The sequence below is a fragment of the Sminthopsis crassicaudata genome, chromosome 1, assembly GCF_048593235.1.
Source record: "Sminthopsis crassicaudata isolate SCR6 chromosome 1, ASM4859323v1, whole genome shotgun sequence".
NCBI classification, from domain to species: domain Eukaryota; kingdom Metazoa; phylum Chordata; class Mammalia; order Dasyuromorphia; family Dasyuridae; genus Sminthopsis; species Sminthopsis crassicaudata.
The window spans coordinates 525,410,803-525,434,186 of record NC_133617.1 but is presented as its reverse complement, the minus strand read 5'-3'; the positions used below and the strand labels follow the sequence as shown (position 1 = coordinate 525,434,186).

The following is a 23,384-nucleotide window of genomic DNA, read 5'->3' as shown; positions in this document are numbered from 1 at the left end:
ACTATTTTTGACTTGGCAATAACTGCTAAATTGTTGACAATTATACTTAGTACTTTACTCCAGAATTCCTTCCTGGGTTTGGTATTCTTAGATTGGTAAAGCCCTATTAGTAGAAAGAAATCCTATTTGGTTGGATTGGAAGTGGGAAGGCAGGTAGGGTTTTATACAGGCTATGCTGACTTTCATATCCTTTTCTTCAGACTCTTTGATTTGTCTGACCACCTCGTTCAATATTCTCTCTTGGCCTTTGTGAAATAGCATTATCTTGTCTGTTAGATTTTCCCTGCAGATCCATCATGGCTAATGGTAGGTCGGGCAGGGTCAAGGGAAGCCCATCCTAGGCAAGACAAGTGGGGTATGTGGTGGATATAGACTGGAAAGGGTATTTCCTGCTAGCAGATCCATAAACTTTTACTAGTAAATGAAAGAGGAAGAAAAGACATATTGTTAGATGGACTCTAACTGTTCAAGATAGACATTGACTTTGGGAACTATTGATATTAAGACTGTCATATTCAAATATAGTATAGATCAGTACTTTTTTTCACCTAAAACTTTATAGCCAGAGGCCAATTAGAGTATCTAGCAAACTGAACATTATTCATCCTATGTATACAATTTTGCTCAAGAGAGATTTATAATGAGGGCCATCAAACAAATTGGATTTAGATTTAGAGGTTTAGTAGTTCTTAGAGGGCATTTGATCCAATTCCCCCATTTTACAAATGAGGAACCTTAGATCCAGAAAGATTAGATGACTTGTCCCCCAACATACAATGTGCAAAACCAGGATTTGAAATTGGATTCTCTGATTTCAGGGCCATCACAATTCTCCATAGCATCACACTACCAATCAGGAAATTCCCAGCTCAGTACAATCATACACTGAGAAAAATTCTTAAGTGATTAAATTACAACACTTAAAAATAATCTTAGAAAATATAAGATTTAAAATTGTTTTTGAAAGAAGTGTGGCAATTGAAACTTCATTTAGATCTAGTTGGGTCTAACTTGACATTAGATCAATGCAAACTTTACAATTCTTAGTAATTGATAAAAGGAGAAAGACAGACTTCAGGTACTTCCTCTAAAGAACAGCATTTTATTTGCTACCGCTCACAGAAAATATGAAGAAACATTTAAAAAGGCAAGAAGGAATTCTTCCTTTCTAGCCAGAAGAGAATGGCGGATGATTTTAAAAGATTATTCCTCAACCCTAATCTAGAACTTCCGGGACTGTCAGATATATGGCAGAGTGCTCCTATATATTTCAAGCTCTGCCAGATCTGAAGGCTACTGCTTTTCTATCAAAAGAAAGAGATCATTTTGAAGAATATTCATACCAGCTTTCTTCACAGTGTAGTCAATATTACTTTTTGGGGACCACTGATTATTCTGGCTGTGGCCTAGTTGAAAAAGAATGAGGTATTGTCTTTCCTCACCCCAATTCTTTGCTTTTCCTACTGCACAGGGTCTTAAATTATGCAATCAGAAAATGTATGTTGAGTTAGATTAAATTAACATTTATAATTTTTTTGTTGTTGTTGTGAACTTGCCAAGCATGAAAATATATGATCATTTTTGTATATAAACAACAGAAAAAGAGAACTGAATAGGATTGGTTATTGTCCTTTGTGCTCAGAAAGGAGAAAAATGACATCACTATGTCAGGATCAAAAAGTACAGTGTGTCTGATTATGGCCAATCAGATCAGTATGACCTTGGAAGGCCCTACCATAGGTTGGGTACAAATAGTCTATATGAACATTTGGAGTGTAGATGTCTCAGTATACAAAGAACACAAAAAATAAACTGTATATGAAATCATAAATCTACATACAGCTTGTGGTTTTAAAGCATATATAATAAATTTAACATGATAGTTCCAGAATTGTCTTTCTTGTCTGTTTCTTTTTAAAGTCTTTTTCCCCTTCATATTTTAAAGTATTTTCTTGATACTCATTTCTTACTTTTTGAAGCATTACTATCATCCTCTCTTCCATAATTCTCCCCACTTCCCAAAATTTTATGTATACATACACACACACACACACACACACACACAAAACCTTCCCCAGTAACAAATAAGTATAATCAAACAAGACATATTCCTACATTAACCATGTCTAAAGATGATGTCTCATCATGTGCCACTAAGCCATCCCTTCTCTGTCAAGAGGCAGGGATGTACAATTCATTATCATATATATCCTAGAGTCATGCTTGTTCTTTGAATTGATCAGAATTTGTAAGCCTTTTAAAGTTTTTTTTCATTTATGATATCTCATTGTATAAATTTTTCTCATGGTTCTTCTATTCCACTCTGCATCTGTTTAAACAAGTCTTCCCAAGTTTTTCTTGAACTCTTGTTTTCATAATATTTTAAGTCATACAATAGTTCATTACCTTCATATATTATAATTTATTCACTTATAAATTATAGGCATTTCCTTTTGTTGTTAAACATTTTTTTGCTGTAGCAAAAGTTTTGCCTTAACTAATTTATTTGCTTAATTGGTATTTTTCCTCTTTCTTTTGTGTCTGTATCCCTGGATCAAAGTTTACATACAGTTTAGTGGCTGAGTTACAAATTGTTTACCAGAAGGACCAGACTAATTTACAACTCTTATCAACAGTGCCTTAGTGTACCTGACCTCCAACAGTCTCTCCATCAATTGCCATTTTTGTAATTTCTTTGAAGGGTAAAGGATATGAGGGAATAGTAGAAGCATCATCTATTACTATTCTGTTTGGAACTTATAGTCATAAAACTGGGAAGGTATGAGGATAAGAGCCACATGTGTTATTATTTTAATTGGTATCCATGGCATTAAGATTGAAAAGTTACTGCCAAATGGGCTAGCTTTTTCATTAAAGGCAAAGAAACTGACCCCCTGAGACTTAATTGGTCCAAGGAATTAAGATTTAAATTGTTGACCTTCCTGCTTGCTTAAAGCTTAAAAGTATAGCATATAGATTAGTAGGCGCTCCTCACTTAAACGTGCTGGATTGAACATGACACTGTTGGCAAATGTTTAATTGAAAGGAGTTAACACCCAACTGAATCAACATTATATCTACAAAATATCCCATCCATACTGTTGTTAAGTAAACATTTTTTACTTAATTCTTATGTGGTCTGTGTTTGACCTGGCCAAAAACATTTGTTTTAAGTGTAGGATTGGATTGAAATGACATTATAGCCAATGCATACAGGAAAAATTATGTATAGGAAGAGATTATTGTATGGCTTAATGAAGGAGCTTTATATCTTATTACTGCTGGACTTGTAACCAGATACAGCTAAATCTTAATGATTAGGAAGGGGACAAAAGAGATTAACTCATTTGATGTCAAAAGATCACACTTCCAGGGCTCTTAGAACCTGGCTATTGCTGATGGTCCAAAGAAAAGCTGGATCACAAAGAGGAAATTATATTGAACTTTTGAGATTAGGGCTCTAAGGGAAGAGAATGATAAATGTGAGTAGGTATCAGAATGACAATTGAGATCCTATCCGCATGGTAAGATCCCTAGGCTTACACTACTACTACCCTATGGGAATGACTTATTCCATTGGGGAAAAATAGTGGTTGCTTCTTCCATATAGAAACTTGAGAGTTTTAAGAATGTTTAAATAATGACTGATTAATTGTTTTTTTTTTTAATTTTTTAAATTAATTTTTATAATTATAACATTTTCTTTGACAGTACATATTCATAGGTAAATTTTTTTTTTTTTACATTATCTGTTGTACTCCCTTCTGTTCCAAATTTTTCCCCTCCTTCCCTCCACCCCCTCCCCTAGATGGCAGGCATTCCCATACATATTAAATATCTTATAGTATATCCTAGGTACAATATATATGTGCAGAACCAAATTTTGTTGTTGTTGCAAAGGAAGAATTGTATTAGGAAGCTAAAAATAATCTGGGAAGAAAAACAAAACAAAACAAAACAAAACAGTGCTCACAGTTTATGCTCATTTCCTAGTGTTCCTTTTCTGGATGTAGCTGATTCTGTCCATCATTGATCAATTGGAATTGGATTAGCTCTTCTCTATGTTGAAGATATCCACTTCCATTAGAATTCATCCTCATACAGGTTCTTCTCGTTTCACTTAGCATCAGTTGATGTAAGTCTCTCCAAGCCTCTCTGTATTCCTCCTGTTGGTCATTTCTTACAGAACAATAATATTCCATAACTTTCATATACCATAATTTACCCAACCATTCTCCAATTGATGGACATCCATTCATTTTCCAGTTTCTAGCCACTACGAAAAGGGCTGCCACAAACATTTTGGCACATACAGGTCCCTTTCCTTTCTTTAGTATTTCCTTGGGATATAAGCCCAGTAGCAACACTGCTGGGTCAAAGGGTATGCACATTTTGATAACTTTTTGGGCATAATTCCAGATTGCTCTCCAGAATCGTTGGATTCTTTCACAACTCCACCAACAATGTATTAGTGTCCCAGTTTTCCAACATTCATCATTATTTGTTCCTGTCATCTTAGCCAAGACTGATTAAATGTTGAGCAATGATTGATGAAGATGTAGTTTGGTGATCTCATAAAAGACTTACAAAGTGAATTAAATTGGATAGAGATCTTTTGCCTTTTTTGGTGGTTAACATGGGGAATTACAATAAGTTTGGTGATTTGGACCTATGCACAGTATTTGCTACATCAGATCCCCTCATAGGAACTCTGTGGCTAATGAGGAAGGTGGTTGGCACCTTGTAACTAGGCCTAACTTTACTTTATCTCATCAGTGTGATCAGCTAGAAGTAATAATACCTTGCCCTACAAGAGTTTGAATACTCTCCAGCAGTTCAGGTAGCATGGCAGGCCCTCAGAAGATGAGCAGCAAAATAAGTAGTTAATGTAGGCAACAAAGTCTGTATCAGCACAGGCAGTGATGTGGGGCACCAGAAAGTACACAAGCAAGTCCATCATAGCTTCTTTACTGCAGTATGGTAATGCTACTCTGTTGCTGTCAGGGAAGTATCCATAACTATACCCAAAATGAAGGAATAGAAAAAAGACCAACTTAAAGCAGCTGTTATAGCATCATTTCTCTGACCTTTTAGATTGGGTTCCTCCACCCCACAATAGTGACAAATTTGTGCAACCCTAGAGATGAAAAGGACTCTTTCATCTAGTGGTTCTTGGATATGGCCTCCAAAAAGACATACTTAACAAAGATGGATCACTCTAAGATAATGGATCACATTTTCTACCTCCCTCAATCCTTCCTGTCCTGGAATTTGTCCAAGATCTCAAAGTCCCTGCTTTCTCAGAAGACTCCATATGTTCTTGGGAAATTGCTTATGCACCCTTTAATTGGCAGGCTTCCTTTTCCTGTGATAGCTTAGACAGGTTTTTCCAGGAAGGGTATAAAGATGCTTTGTTGTCTAACTAGTCAGGATGGATCAAACTATTTATTTGGTGGTAAGGGGACTCCTTAATTAACTTGGTGGCAATCCTGAGTCACTTGGTAAAGATAAAGGTGAGGAAAAGATCTTTACCAAGTCTTGTGGAAGAAAGATGCAGGTCCTCAGCAAAAGCCCCTGGTGGCTATAAATTTTATGCCCTCTGTCTACCCTGCTGGGGGTACCCAAGGAGGGCAAAGTTCTGTCCAGTAAACACTGAATAGGTGGTGGTATAAGGTAAACCTCAGTATTGACTCAGGTTATTTAAGTGGTGGAAGATCCTTGGAACCTTGTCACCAAAGGATGGAATGTGTTAGGAGAAACATCTTATTGGTATATAGTAATTTATTAATCATGTATCAGCAAGATTGGAAGATATTTACCACATAGGCTATTTTTTCCCTAAAAAAAAAAACCAAAGAAGCCATTTCTTAGACTTAATTTATTCATGAAACTAACGCTGTAACTATTGAGATAGATTCCCAGTCACTAACCCAGCATAACCCAGCCCATGAGTAGTTAGATCTCTTCATGATTGATTTATGTCCCATTGCTTTGCTGGCTAACATATCCTTCTGGCAAATATGAAATCAAAGCTGTACCTAGAAGAATCAACACAGCAGATTTCTTGAATATCCTTTTTTGGCCTTTGTCAACTAAATTCTTCTTAAAGTTTATTTAAAGTCTACTACTGTCTAAATCCTAACTCACTGGTGTATGACTCCTTGCTGAGAACTGAGGTGGAACCAAAGTTGTTTTAATTTACATTTCTCTTCTGGACACTTAGTGGTGTGCAATGGATATAGAATGGTGAACTTAGAGTTGTTGATAACTTGTATTTCTTCATTTGAAAGCTTTCTGTTCATATACTTTGAACATTCATCTGCAAGAGAAGAACTAGTTTCTTGTATATTTGCATGGATTCCCTATATAAGTTGTATAACAGACTTTTATCAGAAAAGTTATCTATATAAGTAAAAAGTATTTACTTCCCTCTTCCTCTGATTTCTTGATGTGATCTGTTCAATCTGGATTATAGATCTGTTTGGAGCTTGTTGAATTAAATGGTGTGAGCTGTCTTTCAAAATCTGATTTCTGCCAGACTGCTTTATAGTTTCCCCAGTAGTTTGTATGAAATATTGAGTCCTTCTCTTCAGTAGTTGATGTCCTTGGTTAGTGTTGAACTCTATGTGGTTATGTTTGATTGCTCCTGGACTTTGTTTATCTAATCTATTCCATTAATATACTTGTCTATTTTTAACCAGTACTAAATAGTTTTAGATGATTACTGCTTCCTACTGTAGGAATCAGGAAAGGCTTCATGTGATATGCAAGCTTTATTTCAGGGAACACCAGGGTTTCCTAGTGGTAGAGGTGAGAAGAGAGTACATTACAGGAATGAGCCATGGCTGGTATGAAGCCCAAGATATCAGTAATATGTGTTATATGTATGTGTGTGAAACAGCATGCAGAATATGAGGAGAATATAAAGACAGGGATGACAGGAAGGAGATAGGTTGCAAAAAGATTTAAATGTCAGGATAGTTTGTTTTATCTTTGAGTCAACAGACAAGTCTTAGAGGAGTGTGTGTGTGTGTGTGTGTGTGTGTGTGTGTGTGTGTGTGCGTGCATGCATGCGTGCAGGGGGGCGCGCGCACACATGTGCATGGGGGGTATACTTGCCCAGAATCACAAAGGTAGTACTTAATAAACATTTAATGAAAATTTGTTTAATGAAATCTAGATAATTTTCAATATGATTGCCCTTTATATCTGAAGCTATAGGTTATAATGTTGCTCAAGGTCTCCAAGTTAAGCTTCCCTGATTCAGCTGACTAATTCTCAAATCCTCCTGGTCCCTATTTCCCTTTCTATGTTAGTATTCCTTTTCTGAATATACTTCAGATTATCATTGTGCTTCTTAAAGTATCACATGTAGAGCCAAACACACCATTCCAGATAGTCTCACTTTGACTTAAGATTACTCTAGATCCACTCACTGGAGCTAAGGGCTCTTGTGAGTTACTACATCTGGCAACAATAGGCTCTCTTGAATTCAGCATCTGCCCTCCCAGAGGAGAGAGAAGAAAATTTAGGCATAGAACATATGTGGCCCAAGAGAATAAACTAAAGAGTATTTTGTTAAATTGGCTTCAGGAAAGTTAAAATGGAATGCTGTGAGCCTCTCAATCTGTATTGGGGTTGTGATATGGCAATACCCAAGATGACTTCTTAGCTTTCTGTTTTTGCGCAGAAAATTTTATTTCTATGTGTTAGAGATGAGCCATCCTTTTGAGAGGTTGCCAGGGCGGTGATTGATGGGAAGCAAGGTCATATCGATTGTCTCTGCTTTTGGATACACACTTTGGGTTCTTAACAGTAATTTCTTTTTTTATTATTAAAACTTTTTATTTTCAAAACATATTCATGGATAATTTTTCAACATTAACCCTTGCAAAGCCTTATGTTCCAATTTTCCCTCTCCTTTCCCACCCCCTCCCCTAGATAGAAGTAATCCAGTATATGTTAAACATGGTGGAAGTATATGTTAAATCCAATATATATTTATACAATTATCTTCTAGCAGTAATTTCTTTGGGGAATGCAGATAGGAAATAAGAATCATTACTCTTTTACTAACCTAGACTAACATTTACTAACATTAACCAAAATGGAGGTTGTGGGATCCTGTCTCTGATGTAAAGAGCTATAGGACTGTTAAGAACCATATGGACACATTTATGAAACTCTAACTGGGGAAATGGGTAAATTTTCCTAGCTAGTTTCAAAACGAAAGAATACGGCAAAAAAAAAAAAAAAAAGTTTTTAAATTACACACACACACACACACACAAAAAAAAAAACAACAAAAAAACACTGGCTCTTGAATATGGTCTTATGCCTTTCCAAGGAGTTCTATCTTAAAAAGATAAAAAAGATTAAAAAGGGCCCTATCAAGAAGATAGACTTGAAATCTTTTGTCAAGTGATGAATCAAATGTGGTACTAATAACTTTTCTCCTTGGGATTCTACCAATAGATGATAACTCAGATTCTATAGAGGAGGGAGGAATAAACTTCCCGTACCAAAAAATCTTAACATGGAGAGGAAGTCCTCAATTATTAATGGATAAATATGCATGTCTATCAAGCAAGAAGAATTCATTTGCATTTCCCAGGAGAATAATAGCTCTTACAATTACAAAATTCTAAGAAGCTATCATTTCTTTACCCCTAGCATAAGAAAGGTCAGAGAAATCATAAAAACAGATAGTATGAAGGACTGCAGATACATCAGTTATTGCTCAAAAGCCCTACAATATTACTTAATTATCACCTTCCTTGCTTCTTTTATACTGAATTTTACAGATTATGTTATAGCAAAGTGCTGTATTTAAATAAAATTTAAATTTTATACAGTATAACTAGCGGATACTATGCATCTTTCTGTGTAACTTAGGATGGTTTGCTTTTTGGTTGTCTCATCATGAGTTTAGCCACTAAAATTTTTAGGTTTTCATAGAGACTCTTGTTTAGCAATGACTTTCATCAAGGACACATGCCTGGGATACTCAATTAATAACTATCAACCTATTAAATGACTTTTCTATAGTTTTCCATTTTATCACTTTGAAATTCATCTTTTTGAACTATTTTGCAGCCTCCATTCTTGCATTTTACATGCAAGGATAGTATCAGAAACTTTAGTATGTGCTGTCCACCTCCATATAGAGAACTGATGGTCTCTGAATGCAGATTGAAGCATTTTTTCTCTTTCTTGTGTGCCCCTCCCCCACAATATGGCCAGTGTAGAAATAGATTTTGTATAATTTATATCATATTTATTTCCTTCTCAATATGTAAGGGTTAAATAAAAAGGGAGGAAAAGAATTTGGAACTGAAAAAGATTTTTAAAAGGAAAGAAATAGAAATTTTATCATGTTCTGCTGAAATAGTTATATCTGTAGTATTTCTAGGATATTTTAGTTAGCTAGTTGATATTTTTTTTAAAAACCCCTAACAAATAAGATTAATCTGGAATGATTTTTTTTTGCTTATATGGTTGATTAGTGTGCTGTTTTTATATGCAGTAATTTCTTGATATAGGTTTGCCCTTTTTAAACTCTCTTTTTAAAGAGAGTTAAAAACAAAACAAAGCAGAGTTAAGCAAAACCATTTTAAAAATGAGCCAACATTCAATATTCTATTCCTTTAATTTCCTCACTTCTTTCCCAAGAACAAGGAAGCATATTATCCTCCCTGGGACTAATACTGATCATTGTAATAATCTGAGTTTGTCTTTCAGTGTTGTTTTCATATACATTATTGTCATTATGTATGTTATCCTGGTTCTGTTTGTTTCACTTAGCACCATTCTTATATAATAAGTATTCCCATTTTGCTACCACAAAAATGCTATGATGAATTTTTTTATATGAGACTCTTTAATGAGATCTATTTTTTTAAGATTCCATTAATACTTTTCTATAACTGTCTTTTCCTATGACTGCTCTCTGCAGTAGGATTCCTTCCCCCTTTATAATAAAATACAGTTAAAAAAAACAGATTATTAATATGTGAACCATATTTGAATACATGCCTCATTCCTTATCTTTAATTTTCTACTTTCTCTGCCAAGAGGAGAGAGGTCCATTTGTTCTTTAGTCCTCTAGAGTCAAAAAAATTGTTGCATTGATCTGAGTTCTGTTTAGTGTTTTGCTTTATATTATTATGATCATTGTTTATATATTATTCTCTTTATTTGGGTTGCTAGTATGGGGGAGAAGAGTACTTTTATGCTGGCTTCAAGCTAATTATTTAATATTTTAGGTTTTTTCCCAAAAAAATCAATTTACTTCTTATAGAAGTGAGTCAACTTTGTCTTATGCTGCAATCAAGACTGAATGCTTCATAGATTAATTTTTTTTTGGGGGGAGAGGGGTAACTGTGTTCTTAAATAGTCAATTATTCTTGTACTTCTGGAAAAGAAATTCATCTTGTCAGGGTTCCAGACAGACCTCTTTTATTCTAATTTTTGCACTTGAGCAGCTTGTGTTATAGAAAAACTCTACATTTAAATCTGAATTTAAGTATTATACAGTATGGGTATATCTTTGTCTTTCTCATAGAACTAACAAATTGAATTTTAAATTTATACCATGTACTGCAAAGAACCAGTATTTCTAGCACTGAGTAATTTTAGTCCCCTAACAGAGGACATACAAAAAAATCTAATTTCTAAAAGAATATAATATTTGAAATAGTTCCAAAAGACTGACATGACAGGGGTTTGTAGTACAAGTCCTATTCTATGAGATCCTGTGATTTGATGAAATCAAATTAATTGAATTAATTTGAATTGAAATATTAAAAACCATACAATTTCATATTTGGAAGGAACAGCAGAACCTAAATAGAATTTTCTTCTACAAGATGTCCGCTATGGTGGTATTTCAGTTTTTGCTTAAAGCCTTCCTTGAACTTTCCTCATATATACCAAGACAGACCAGACCGTTCCTTCTTTTCAAAGCTTTAATTATAAGTCAAGTTTGCAGCTTGTAATCATTGCTCCTAGTTTTGTATTCTGGGGCCCAAACTCTTCAGATATTTCACAATAACTATAATATCCCTACCCCTCCATTTCCAGGTTTAAGGACCAAATTTCTCCAGTGGGTATTCCTTATTGTTCAAGACCACTTAACTTATCAATGACCTTTCTAAAGTGTGATGCCTATAAGTAAATATGATGTTCCAATATATTTTGACTGAAGAAGAGATACAGTTGGTAATATCACATTCATAGCTTTTAACATAGTATCCTGCCACCATCCACTTCATCCATATACACATCTTTCCTTTTGTTTTTTTTTTTTTCTGGTTTTTCTATTTTTAAAAATTAATGCATGATTTACCTGCCATCTCATAATGTGTAGATTATAGTCTCTCATCTAAGTGAAATAATATACCATTGTAATTAGTAAATAATTATTTTGAAAAGAGGATTCGGGGGAACAGGTGAAATTAATACAAGCAAAGATAAAGAGACATTTTAAGAAGCAGAAATATAGAAATAACTAAGAAAAAACCCCTTCTAAGTCCAGAAAACATGATTTATTTTATTTATCAATGGCACTCATGAGAAAGATTACTATTTGCTTTCAGAGAATGGGTTAGCCACTTCATGTAGTATGAAATTCAGCAAACTGAAACATCATGAAAATGTAGTTGCAGAATCCATTGGCAGGACTAGGATTTTTCCAGAAAAAATTAAGATGCACTTAGTAAGTGAAAACCGACATTAAAAAAAAAAAAAAAAAAAAAAGCCAAAAAAACATCCCTTATCTGGGACAAGAGTGGCTTTCAGTTGTGTAATGTTGCTTATAGAATTACTAAATGTAAAAAAAAAAAAAAATCCCTCTACAGTGTTTGTTCATCTGGAAAATTTTCTCTATATATTTAAATTACTATTGTGTGAGAATTTGACTCTTCTGAGGTAGGTGGGAGAAAATGTCATGGTATCAATTAATCCTCACTAAAACAAAGATCAATTAGAATTAGAAACTTTTTAGCAACCTAGAGACTGAAAAAGAGTTCAAGATTGTGGAACTGATCTCACTTATCTCCTGCTTGAGCTCCATATTATACTATCACATCTTCTAGGGAGTGTTGGGCTGGATGCATACTGTGGCATCTCATTAAAATAAATTATCTTCCGGGCTGCCATATTTCTCAACTGTTAGCCTTACAATTTATGGAGAGAACTTTGTGAAATTAGTATTGTCTGAGGGTATTAAGCTCTTTGTTTTTAAAATTAATCCCTGGGGGCAGCTAGTGGGGCAGTGGATAGAGCACCTGCCTAGTCAGGAAGACCTGAGTTCAAATATGACCTCAGGCACTTAACACTTCCTAGCTGTGTGACCCTGGGCAAGTCACTTAACCCTAATTGCCTCAGCAAATAAATAAATAAATAAATAAATAATAGCAAAATAAATAGGCTTCAGTTCCAAAAGACTTGGGGTAGAAAATGCCATCTTCTTCTAGTGAGAGAACTATGGAGGCGGAGTATGGATGGATTAAAGCATAGTATTTTCACTTTTTGCTTGTTTCTCATGTTGTTTGTTTGTTTTTTCCTTTTTGGTCTTTTTTTTTTTTTCCTTTTTTTTTTTTTTTTTTTCCTTTTTTCTTTTTCACAACATGACAAATATGGAAATATGTTTAAGAGAATTGTACATATTTAACCTATATCAGATTACTTGCTGTCTTGGGTGAGGTAAAGGAAGGAGGGAAGAAAATTTGGAATACAAAGTCTTATAAAAATCCTACATGTCATTGGAAAAATAAAATGCTATTTTAAAAAATGCTAGTGCCATCTATAGCAATTGCCTTGAATGGTTTCATTTGCTGATAATATGATTTATTTTACATTGTAAGTGGATGGAGTGGTAGAGGTAATCGCAAGGGTGCTCATTAGCACATATGTACAATATGCTGATGAAATAGCTATTTCAAGTTAGGGAAATAGGAGAAAAGAAATTGGGGGAAAATAGCTTCAATTTTCTCAGAAAGTCTCAAGACTAGAGGCTGTACTAAGGTTGGGCTAAGGAATGAGGGATTAAAGAGGGAAGGGAAAGCTTGGAAGAGCCACTTGGAACAGAGAAAAAAAATTATCAGAGGGAGCAAAAGGATTACCTTGCGGCAGTGAGAACTGTTGAGATCATGTAAATTGGTAGTGACTTTGTTCGGTGATATTTGGCAGTAGATGAATAGGAAAAGACAGGTGATGGAAGTAATTCAGGGTTAGGACTTGATAAGGCAAGAATTGAAATAGAACACAGGGGGGCAAGGAATTTGAGATAGAGGACAGTCAAAATCAGGAAGGGAGAAAAATGAAGTCAGGACCATAGGTCTTACCTTATTACCTGCCTACTTAGTTGAGAGGTTTCAACTCCCCATTAGTCATTTTTGTTCCATGGTTTATAGTGCAGAGATCTTTCCTCTTGATGCTGGAGAGGGGGCTGGGAGGGGACGGACAGGAAGTAAATTTAGAGTTGGTCACCTTTACCTTTCTCTGTTTATTCTATCCCCTTCCTCCAAGTAGTAGTCCTATCCCATCTTTTATTTTACTTTTTTTTCCCAATAGTTTTTTAACCTTATTTTTAAAAATAATTTTATTTTTTCAATACTAAATTCTCTCCCTCTCATCTCGTTTTTTTTTTTTTTTAAACGAAACAACATATTTTTTGTTATTTTTAGCTTTCCTTTACAGTGTGAATTGATTCACTTTCATCCTCCATCACATTACCTGGCTTTCTCTCTTCTATCCATTTTTTAAAAACTCTTGGCTCACACATAGCACTCAGTAAGTGTTAGTTGACTGACTGTTCAAATCACATTAAAGTTCATACTATGAAATTATTAGAAGGGAAGGTAGTTTTTGTAGTTAGGAAGAGGGGGTGAATTCTTAATCAGACAAAGAGAAGCAATTTAGCAACATTTAATTACATGAAACTGACAGGGCTTTTTACACAACAAAATTAATATATGCAGGGCAAGAAGGAAGCTTGGGGGAAATTGTATCAAATAGATATCACATGAGATTGATGTCCAAGATAAATAGAGGACATACAAAAATACAAGTTGTGCAATGGATAGAGTGTTGGGTTTGGAAACAGGAAGACTCATCTTTCTCAGCACTTAATAGCTGTGTGACTTTGCCTTATTTTCCAAAACTAATTCTAAATGGGGATTATATAACAGTTTTGTTGTTATTGTATTAAATTGTTCTCTTAATATACTCTTCACCATTTAATGCAAATTCTCCTAGGTTTCTAAAACTTTTCCTTTCATCATTTCTTATGGTGCAGTAATATTCTTTTTTTACATTTACATTTCATAGTCTGTTTAACTATTCTACACTAGGTGGGGCATCCTCTTAGTTGTCATTTTTTGCCACTACAAAAAGAGCTGCTATAAATATTTTTGCATATATAGCCCCTTTTTCTCTGTCTTTGTTTTTAGGGTATACATCTAGTAAATTGTATTGCTGGGTCAAAATCAAATAATTTAATGATTTTAAGGGTTTAGTTTTAAAGCTTTTTAAATGTTTTCTAGAATGGCTAGACCAATCCATAGCCCTTATAACGTGCATTAATGGGTCTCATTTTCCTGCTATCTTCCCAGTATTCCTCATTTTCCTTTATTTTCTTTTTGCCAATCTGAATGTTATAAGTGCCTTTTTACTTGCAAATTTTTAAGGCAAGATAAGATATATAAAGTACATTAATAAGTCTTTGTAGTTTAGTCCGTTAATTGTGTTAAGTTTTAGGTTTCTATTCATGGCCCTTTCTTTTGTTGAGAAAAAAATATTCTGATTCCTGCAGTTACTTGACTGTTTCCCCCCTTTTTTTTCTCTTTTAGGTAATTTTGGTGCTTCTTTCCAGTGCCAGCCAATACATCATGATCACATCTGTAATGAAGACGGTGACAAGGTGAGATTTCTGCTTGGATGAAATGCGTGATGTCCTTTCTTGTTTCTATTTTATTCATATATATATATACACATACATACACATAACTAGGTTGTGAGCATCTGCTTAAGAGATAAAAATGAAGGGATGAGGAAGGAATTGTTGGCATGCTTATTTAGTCCATTTCCTATTTGTCATCTACTCCAGAAAAGTCTGATTTTAATTCCTAAGGTATGAATAGAGTTCCTTCTGTGTCCTAATAACTGTTGCCTTCACCTCTGTGTCATGTTATGTAATGTCCTAAGGAAACTTCCTTAGAATTAGTTTGAGTTAGGATTATTTTTCATACTAATAACATTTGCCTTCCTTCCCAGTATTGAAAATTGTTTTTGAAATCTGTTATTATATAATTTCAGATACCCTATGGGATTTGTTTTTTTAATTTAATTTTTTTTTATTGTGAAATCACGCATTAATAAGTACAATCACTTCTATGTGTAAAGAAAACAGAAAAAAGTTTAGTATACTATTCCACTAAAATATGTCTACCTTTTGACTTACTTACAATACAATCAGGCATATATACCTAGAAATCAAAGACAGAGGCAGGTAGTACAATTGATATAGAACAGGGCTTGGAATCAAAAGTCTTTAGTTCAAATCCTGTTTCAGGTACTTATTATCTGTGTAACTCTGGGCAAGTCAATTAACTTCTCCCTCAGATTCCTCAACTGTGAAATGGGAAAAATTAATAGTACCTATCTCCCAGGGTTGTTGCAAAGAACAAATGAGATAATAATTGTAAAAAGCTTCGTTTAGTGGAATAGTTAAACATTATTATTTTCTTGAACAGTTAGACTGAATCACAGTCCTACCAATAGTGTATTGATATTCTCCTACAACTCCTGTAGCAATTGACATTTACTTTTTTTTGGTTCTCTTTTTAATTTGATGGATATGATATAGAACCTCAGAATTGATTTAATATGTATTTTCTTATCACTAGTGATTTAAAGCATATTTTCATGTAATAAGAATTAACATTTATATAGTATATTAAAAGTTGCAAAGTGCTTTGCATGTCGGTATTATCTCATATGATCTGGTATATATGGGTTTTGATTTTGTTTATGTGAAAGGTTTTCAAATTTATGTAATCAGAATTGTCTATTTTATCTCTTATGACCTATATATATCCCTTGTTTAGTCAAAAATTTGTTCTTTATAATTATTAAAGGGCAGCTAAATGGTGTAGTTGATAAAGAGTGCCAGGTCTGGGGTCAGAAAGACATCTTCCTGAGTTAAAATGTGACTCTGGTTATGAGACCCTGGGCAAGTCCCTTAACCTTGTTTGCCTCAGTTTTCTGAACTGGAAAATGAAATCAAGAAGGAAAAGGCAAACCGCTTCAGCATCTTTGCTAAAACAAAATAAACAAACCCAAATGGGGTTGCAAAGAGTCAGACACAATTGAAAAACATCTGAACAAAAATAGTTGTTGAAAGGGATGTCTTTCTTTTATCATCTCATTTGTTTATGAGGAGAAAGTATCTTTTATATTTAGATCATGTGTTCATTTGGTACTTAACATGGTACATAGTATGAGCTATTAGTCTAAAGCTAATTTCTGCCATACTGTTTTCCATATTTTCTAGCAGTTTTAAATCAACTGTTGTTTCCAGTGCTGATAGTTGAGATACTAGTGTTTATTGAACATTATGTTATTATGAGGGAATGCTTTGGGATCTTATTTACCTAATATGTTATATTAGTTAACTTTTCTATTTTTTTAAACTGATATGAAATAATTTTGGTGATTACTGCTTTGCAGTATAATTAGGCATCAGGTACTGCTAGATCTCATTTGATCCTACTTCATTTCCTTTGATATTCTTGAGTTTTTTTTATTCTTCTAGATGACTTTTGTTATTGTTTTGCCTAGTTGTGTAAAGTAACACACTGAAAATTGGATTGGTATAGTATTAAATCTATATATTAATTTAGGAAGTGTTATTTTTATTATGTTAATCTGCCTCAATTTTGAGCAATTAATTCTCTTCTATAAATAAGTATTTTTTAATTGATTTCCTTGTGAATTTTTTTTATTTATTTCCTGGTGTATCTTGACAAATATAGTTATTTTGAATGCAATTTTTTTTCTTCCTTTTATACTTGTTTTGTAATATAGAGAAAGGTAAAGGATTTTAAATCCTGCTTTCTTTGCTGGCATTATTGCTATAGCTAATATTCTAAGAACAATATCAAATAACATTGATGACAGTGGACATCGTTGCTTTATCCCTTGATCTAATTGGGAAGGCCCCAAGAGTTTTTCAATTTTTGACACATAAAATATTATTTTAGATAGTCTTTGTTTTAAATAGATACTGTTTTCCATATTAATGAAAAGTCCATTTATTTATATGTTTTTACGTAAAGGATTTTATATTTTGTCATTTTTTTCTGAATCTATTGAAAATGATATTCTAATTTTTTTTTATTTTTTTTTTGCTATTATGGTCTCTAAAAGTTTCCTAATGTTGAATCAACTCTTTATTCTGAATATAATCTTAAATGGTCATAACACATAATCTTTAATATATTTTCAAAGTCTCTTTGCTCAAATTTTCAGTATGTTTCTATCAATTTTAATTAGAAATATTGATCTATTGTTTTCTCTCATTGCTTTTTCTCACTCTGGTTAAGATTTTGGGATTATATTCCATAGAATTTGGTAGGATCCCTTACTTCTCTGTTTTTGGCAAATAGCATATAGGATGTAGAGTTCCTTTTCCTTTGAACATTTTATTGAATTATCCATTTGATCTTGGGGAAGAGGGAGTTTCTCTGGGTACATTGTTTGATTTCTTTTTCTGAGATTGGGTTGTTTTAATTCTCTGTTTCTTGTATTCATCTCGGTAGTTTGTATTTTTGTAATTATTAATCCATTTCATTTGTTAGCAGTTTTTTGGGTAAAATAGATTCAAATAATTTTTTAAATTTCCTTTTTAATCAGGGAATGTGATGATTTGGTTTCTTCTTTTAAAAAACAAATTAGTGGTGAGGCAGTGCCCCTAAGGTCACACAACTAGTAAGTGTTAAATGTCTGAAGTCCGATTAGAACTCAGGTCCTCTTGACTTCACAGGTGGTGCTCTATCCAATAGAGACTATCACCTAGCTGTCCCACATGTACACTTTTAAATTCTCATTTAGTAATGCCTGTGTTACTATAACAAACTTTCAGAAATATATAAATTCTTAATTTCTTTTTTTTAATCTTTCTCTTTAAATTTTCTAGGTCTTTAATGGGTCATAGCTTTGCAATGTATTTCTCTTAGGAGTTTGATTATCTTTCATTTTAGGGAGTTAGATGCTAGGTATCATTTGATACATCTATATTAAGTATTGATATTATAATTTTATCAATTATTTCATCATCAGTACATTAAGCAATAATGTATTTTCCCTGCTTTTCTCTTCATCATCATTTAAAAAAATTACTTTCTCTGGAATCATTATGATTATTCCTGCCTTTTATTTTTCTTGAGGCATAACAAATTCTTCATCTCATCTTTCCTCTTTATGAATAGTTGTTTCAAGTGAATTTCCTTTATAAATGATTTTTTTCCTGTTTTCTACTCTGTTCTACCATTCTTTTTAAAATAAATGATTTCATCTAATTTATATTCACTGTTATGATGTTGGTTTTCAGTCAGTTAGTAAACATTTATTAAACATCTACTATTTTGTGCTAGGCAGTGTTAAGTGCTGGGGATACAAAGGCAGAATACAGTTCCTGGCCTCCAGGAGCAAATAAATATATAGCAACAAATGCTGTATAGGATAAATAGGAGATAAATAACTGAGGAAAGGCTCTAGAATTTAAAAGGATTGAGAAAGGCTGTAGAAGATGGGATTTTTTTAAAGAGCTTTTTATTTACATAACATGCATGGGTAATTTTTCAGCATTGACAGTTGCAAAACCTTTTGTTCCAAATTTTCCCCTCCTTCCCTCCACTCCCTCCTCTAGCTGGGAGGTAGTCCAATACATGTTAAATATGTTAAAATATATGTTAAGTCCAGTATATGTATACATATTTAAACAGTTATCTTGCTACACAAGAAAAATGAGATCAAGAAGAAAGAAAAAACCAGAAAGAAAACAAAATGCTAGCAAATAATAACAGAGAGAGTAAGAATGCTATGTTATATTCCACACTCTGTTCCCATGGTTCTCTCTCTGGGTATAGCTGATTCTCTTCATCACTGAACAAGTGGAACTGGTTTGACTCATCTCATTGTTGAACATGGCCACATCCATCAGAATTGATCATCTTTTAGTATTGTTGAAGTATATAATGATCTGCTGATTTTGCTTATTTCACTCAGCATCAATTCATATAAGTCTTTCCAGCCTTTCCGAAATCATCCTGTTGGTCATTTCTTACAGAGCAATAATATTCCATAACATTCATATACCTCAGCCATTCTTCAACTGATGGGCATCTATTCACTTTCCAGTTTCTGGCCACTACAAAGAGGGCTGCCACAAACATTCTTGCACGTACAAGTCTCTTTCCCTTCTTTAAGATCTCTCTGGGATACAGGCCCAGTGGAAACACTGCTGGGTCAAAGAGTACGAACAGTTTGATAACTTTTTGAGAATAGTTCTAAATTGCCCTCCAGAATGGTTGGATCTGTTCACAGTTTCACTAGCTTTCACATATCCCACAATTCCACAGTCCCAGTTTTCCCATATTCCCTCAACATTCATCATTATCTTTTCCTGTCATTTTAGCCAATCTGACAGATGCGTAGTGGTATCTCAGAGTTGTCTTAATTTGCATTTCTTTGATTAATAGTGATTTGGAACACCCTTTCATATGACTAAAAATAGTTTCAACTTCTTCATCTGAAAATTGTTCATTTCCTTTGACTATTTATCCGGTGGAGAATGGCTTGAACTCTTATAAATTTGAGTCAATTCTCTATATATTTTAGAAATGAGGCCTTTATTAGAACCTTTGAATGTAAAAATGTTTTCCCAGTTTATTGCTTCTCTTCTAATCTTGTCTGCATTAGTTTTGTTTTGTATAAAAATCATTTCAACTTAATATAATCAAAATTATCTATTTTGTGATCAATAATGATCTCTAGTTCTTCTTTGATCACAAATTCCTTCCTTCTCCACAAGTCTGAGAGGTAAACCATCCTGTGTTCTTCTAATTTGTTTATAATATCATGATCTAGAGATCATGAACTCCTTAGAAGATAGGATGTTAATTGTGACATGGTGAAGGATAGTAAGGAATCCAGGATGACTTCTAGGTTGTGAGCCTGAGGGACTGCAGAATTGTACTGACCTCTACAGTAGCAGGAAAGGTAGGAAATGGGGAGGATTTAGGGGGGAAGAAAATGAGTTCTATTTTGGGCATAATGAATTTAAGATACTATGGTTTTCTATCCATCATATCTCTCTTATAATTTTTCTTTTTTGAAAGAATAGGAAAGATATCTATAGTAGTAATCTGTTACTGAATTGGTCTGATTTCATTCCACTGCCAGTCCCTTTACTCAGCTCAGATCCTGATCACTCATTTTTTATATTTATATAATTTTTCCTTCCTTTTTAATCCCTCTCAGAATTTAACTTCTTGATTGTGTTAGAGCCTAGGATGGCAGAAAGGATTAGTACCAAGGAGAGAGAAGGTTGTTCCTCCTACTTGAACTCCCAAACCCTGTTACAAACCCATGTTTGAGATTTTGGTTTTTTTTTTTAATTATCCCAGTATTTTATCTTATCTACCTGTTGTAATTTGTAGAAATATACATATAAATGACTGACATTGAATTTGATGTTCATTTGTTTGTTTTATGGTTTTGACAGATTTAATTGTGTACCACTTTTAATTGTCTATTAATGCATATGCTGCTTGTTTAATAATATTTAGCATCATTAGTTTGCCAAATAATGGCAAAAATATGGAAATTAGCATGTTTAATAAGTATAGTATTGTATTGTTTTTGAACTGGAAACTCATATGGGTCACCTGATTTTATAAGTGGACTCAGAGAATAAAAATGAGAATATAATTATAATTTTGAAATTAAAAAAAAGAATTATGATATTAAAAATTAATATATAGTAAGATCAGGGTTGAGGAGACCAATCAATATTCTGTTTATAACCTGATCTTTTGGATCATGAAAAAATACCATATCAACTGACTATGGGATATAGCTGTTAAAATATCATTTTACAAATTTCCTTTTCAAGAGTTGATCAAATGAGATGGGGCTTTAATTAGAAATGGGAACTTGATGGCAAGTTAGTTAAAGAGAATTCTTAACAATTCATCTGTACTGTAAAAAAGGCTGAAGTTAGATCTCCTTCAACAGAATGAGATAAACTCCCCTGTGGGTGAAATTACTCCCAGGGTTGAAGAGGGAAGCAAAAACTGTGGGCAAGGCCGAAATTAAGTGTATCATCACAAAGAAATTTCAAGTAAGTTAGGAGGTTGTTTTTTTGTTTTTTTTGTATTTTTTTTCTGGTAAGATACCATGTCCTTCCAAGGAATAAGGGAAGTTTAGGAAAACAATATAAGTTACTTTGAAGTTGACAGGCATCTCAGTTAGAAAAGATAAATAGCTTTATTGACCTTCTTAAAAACTTAGCTTTTGAACTTGCACAAGATTTACAGGAGGGGAAAAAAGAATTTATTTTCACTTGGCAAGTCTGCTTGCAAAAGTTAAAAAGAGAGTTGTTTTGGTATGTATGAGTGGCCAAGACAAGCTTATGATTCCTTTGTTAAGACTATCATTTAGTAGAAATGGAAAGTGCTTACTGATTTTGTAGGGCATATGAATGCTGAATTAAGGAGACTCCTAAAAAAGATGATGCAGGAAAGCTGGAGGGAGCAGATGAACAAGTGGGTAATAACTGATAATTTAGCTCTAGAGCATCCTAGCATCCTTTTGTATATGGATTACATACAAGCCCAAAAAAAGAGACTTACACTGATAATGTTGATTCTAGACGTTTATTGTAAGATGGCACTGAAGGGGGAAAAATCACTGACAGAGACAAAGAAGACAGAAATCATAACAGTCCTAGGCAGAATCACCACAAAATAAAAGAAATAGTTTTATCTTGTGTCACAACTGGTCTAGATCAACACATGAGTGAGAAATATACCTGAAACAGGATTGCAGAATTGGCATATAAGAAACTTAATTCTAAAAAAATTAATATTATTTGAAAATAAAGATAGGGTCAAGGGTGGAGTTCATCTCAGACCCCCAAAATAGCAAGAATAACCTTGTTAAATCACAGCAGTTTTAGATAAAAAATGACCATCATGATACAACCAGAAAAGAATAGTTATTTTTTGTTTAAAAATGTGAACTAGATGGCCATAAATAGGACAAGTGCCCTTGAGAGAAGAATTATCACTTCGTTAAGAGGAAGCAGATATCCACTATAGAGAAACCCCAAACTTTTTTTTAAATCAGAGATTGAAAAAAATATGATAAAACTTTATTGAGCAATTTTAGTATTTAAAGAATATTAGAGAGACTTGATAACCAGATAAGAAAACTAAAGTGTGAGATCTCAACTAAAGAAGATATTGAAAAATGAGATAGAATAAAGGTCTACATTTATTTTTTAAAAATCAAAATATTCATATTTTGGATTTAAAGAAATAGATACTAAAAAGAGTTGTCAGATTGATATAAAATAACTGTTTGAAAGATAACTTATACTCTGAAAAGAGAACCAAAATGGAAATCTAGCTTGCTTCCTAGTTAACCTAGAGAGCTTCTAACAAAGTTGTTACTTCAAATAAAGCAGATGATGCATATAGAAACCCATTAATTAGGGCTGAATAGGTTCCCAGTTTAATCAAAGGGAAAGCAGAACTCCCCCCCCCTTTTTTTTTAGCACCTTAACTATAAAGCTCCTAGCATGAGGAGACAAGCCTCAGAATTTAGAAATACTAGTACTGAGCTCATGTCATTGATCAACCTAGGCATAGATAGAGAAAGATCAGTATGTCACAAGAATTAGTCATTAAACGTTTGTTTGCAGCTAGTATATGCAAGGCACTATAAGTGATACAAAGAAAAGCAAAAAAATATATATTATATGTGTGTGTGTGTGTGTGTGTGTGTATATATATATATATATATATGTATATATATATATATATATATATATATATATATATATATATATATATGTATGTATTCCTATTTTTATAGGAGGGATACAATAAGTAAACAACCATCTATACAAACAGTGTATGTACAGGATCAGTTGGAATACACAACAAAGAGAAGGTTTTATTACTTTTTTAAAAATTTATTTGAAAAAACAGTAAGAAAAAAAAATTTAAAAAAACAGCAAAACTAAAGATAACATTGTCATGTACCCAGCAAAAGATCAGGGAGGATTCAAAAATATGTAACAACAAATTACCAGA

The 23,384-nt window shown here is 33.3% G+C and overlaps 1 protein-coding gene across 1 annotated transcript in view; it reads left to right on the top strand.

Moving 5' to 3' along the window:
• RNF38 (ring finger protein 38) overlaps positions 1 to 23,384 on the top strand; it is a 194,563-nt gene that overhangs the window by 62,976 nt on the left and 108,203 nt on the right. Inside the window, 1 exon segment of the mRNA XM_074281754.1 lies at positions 14,853 to 14,923. Coding sequence (XP_074137855.1) covers positions 14,853 to 14,923 — 71 coding nt within the window.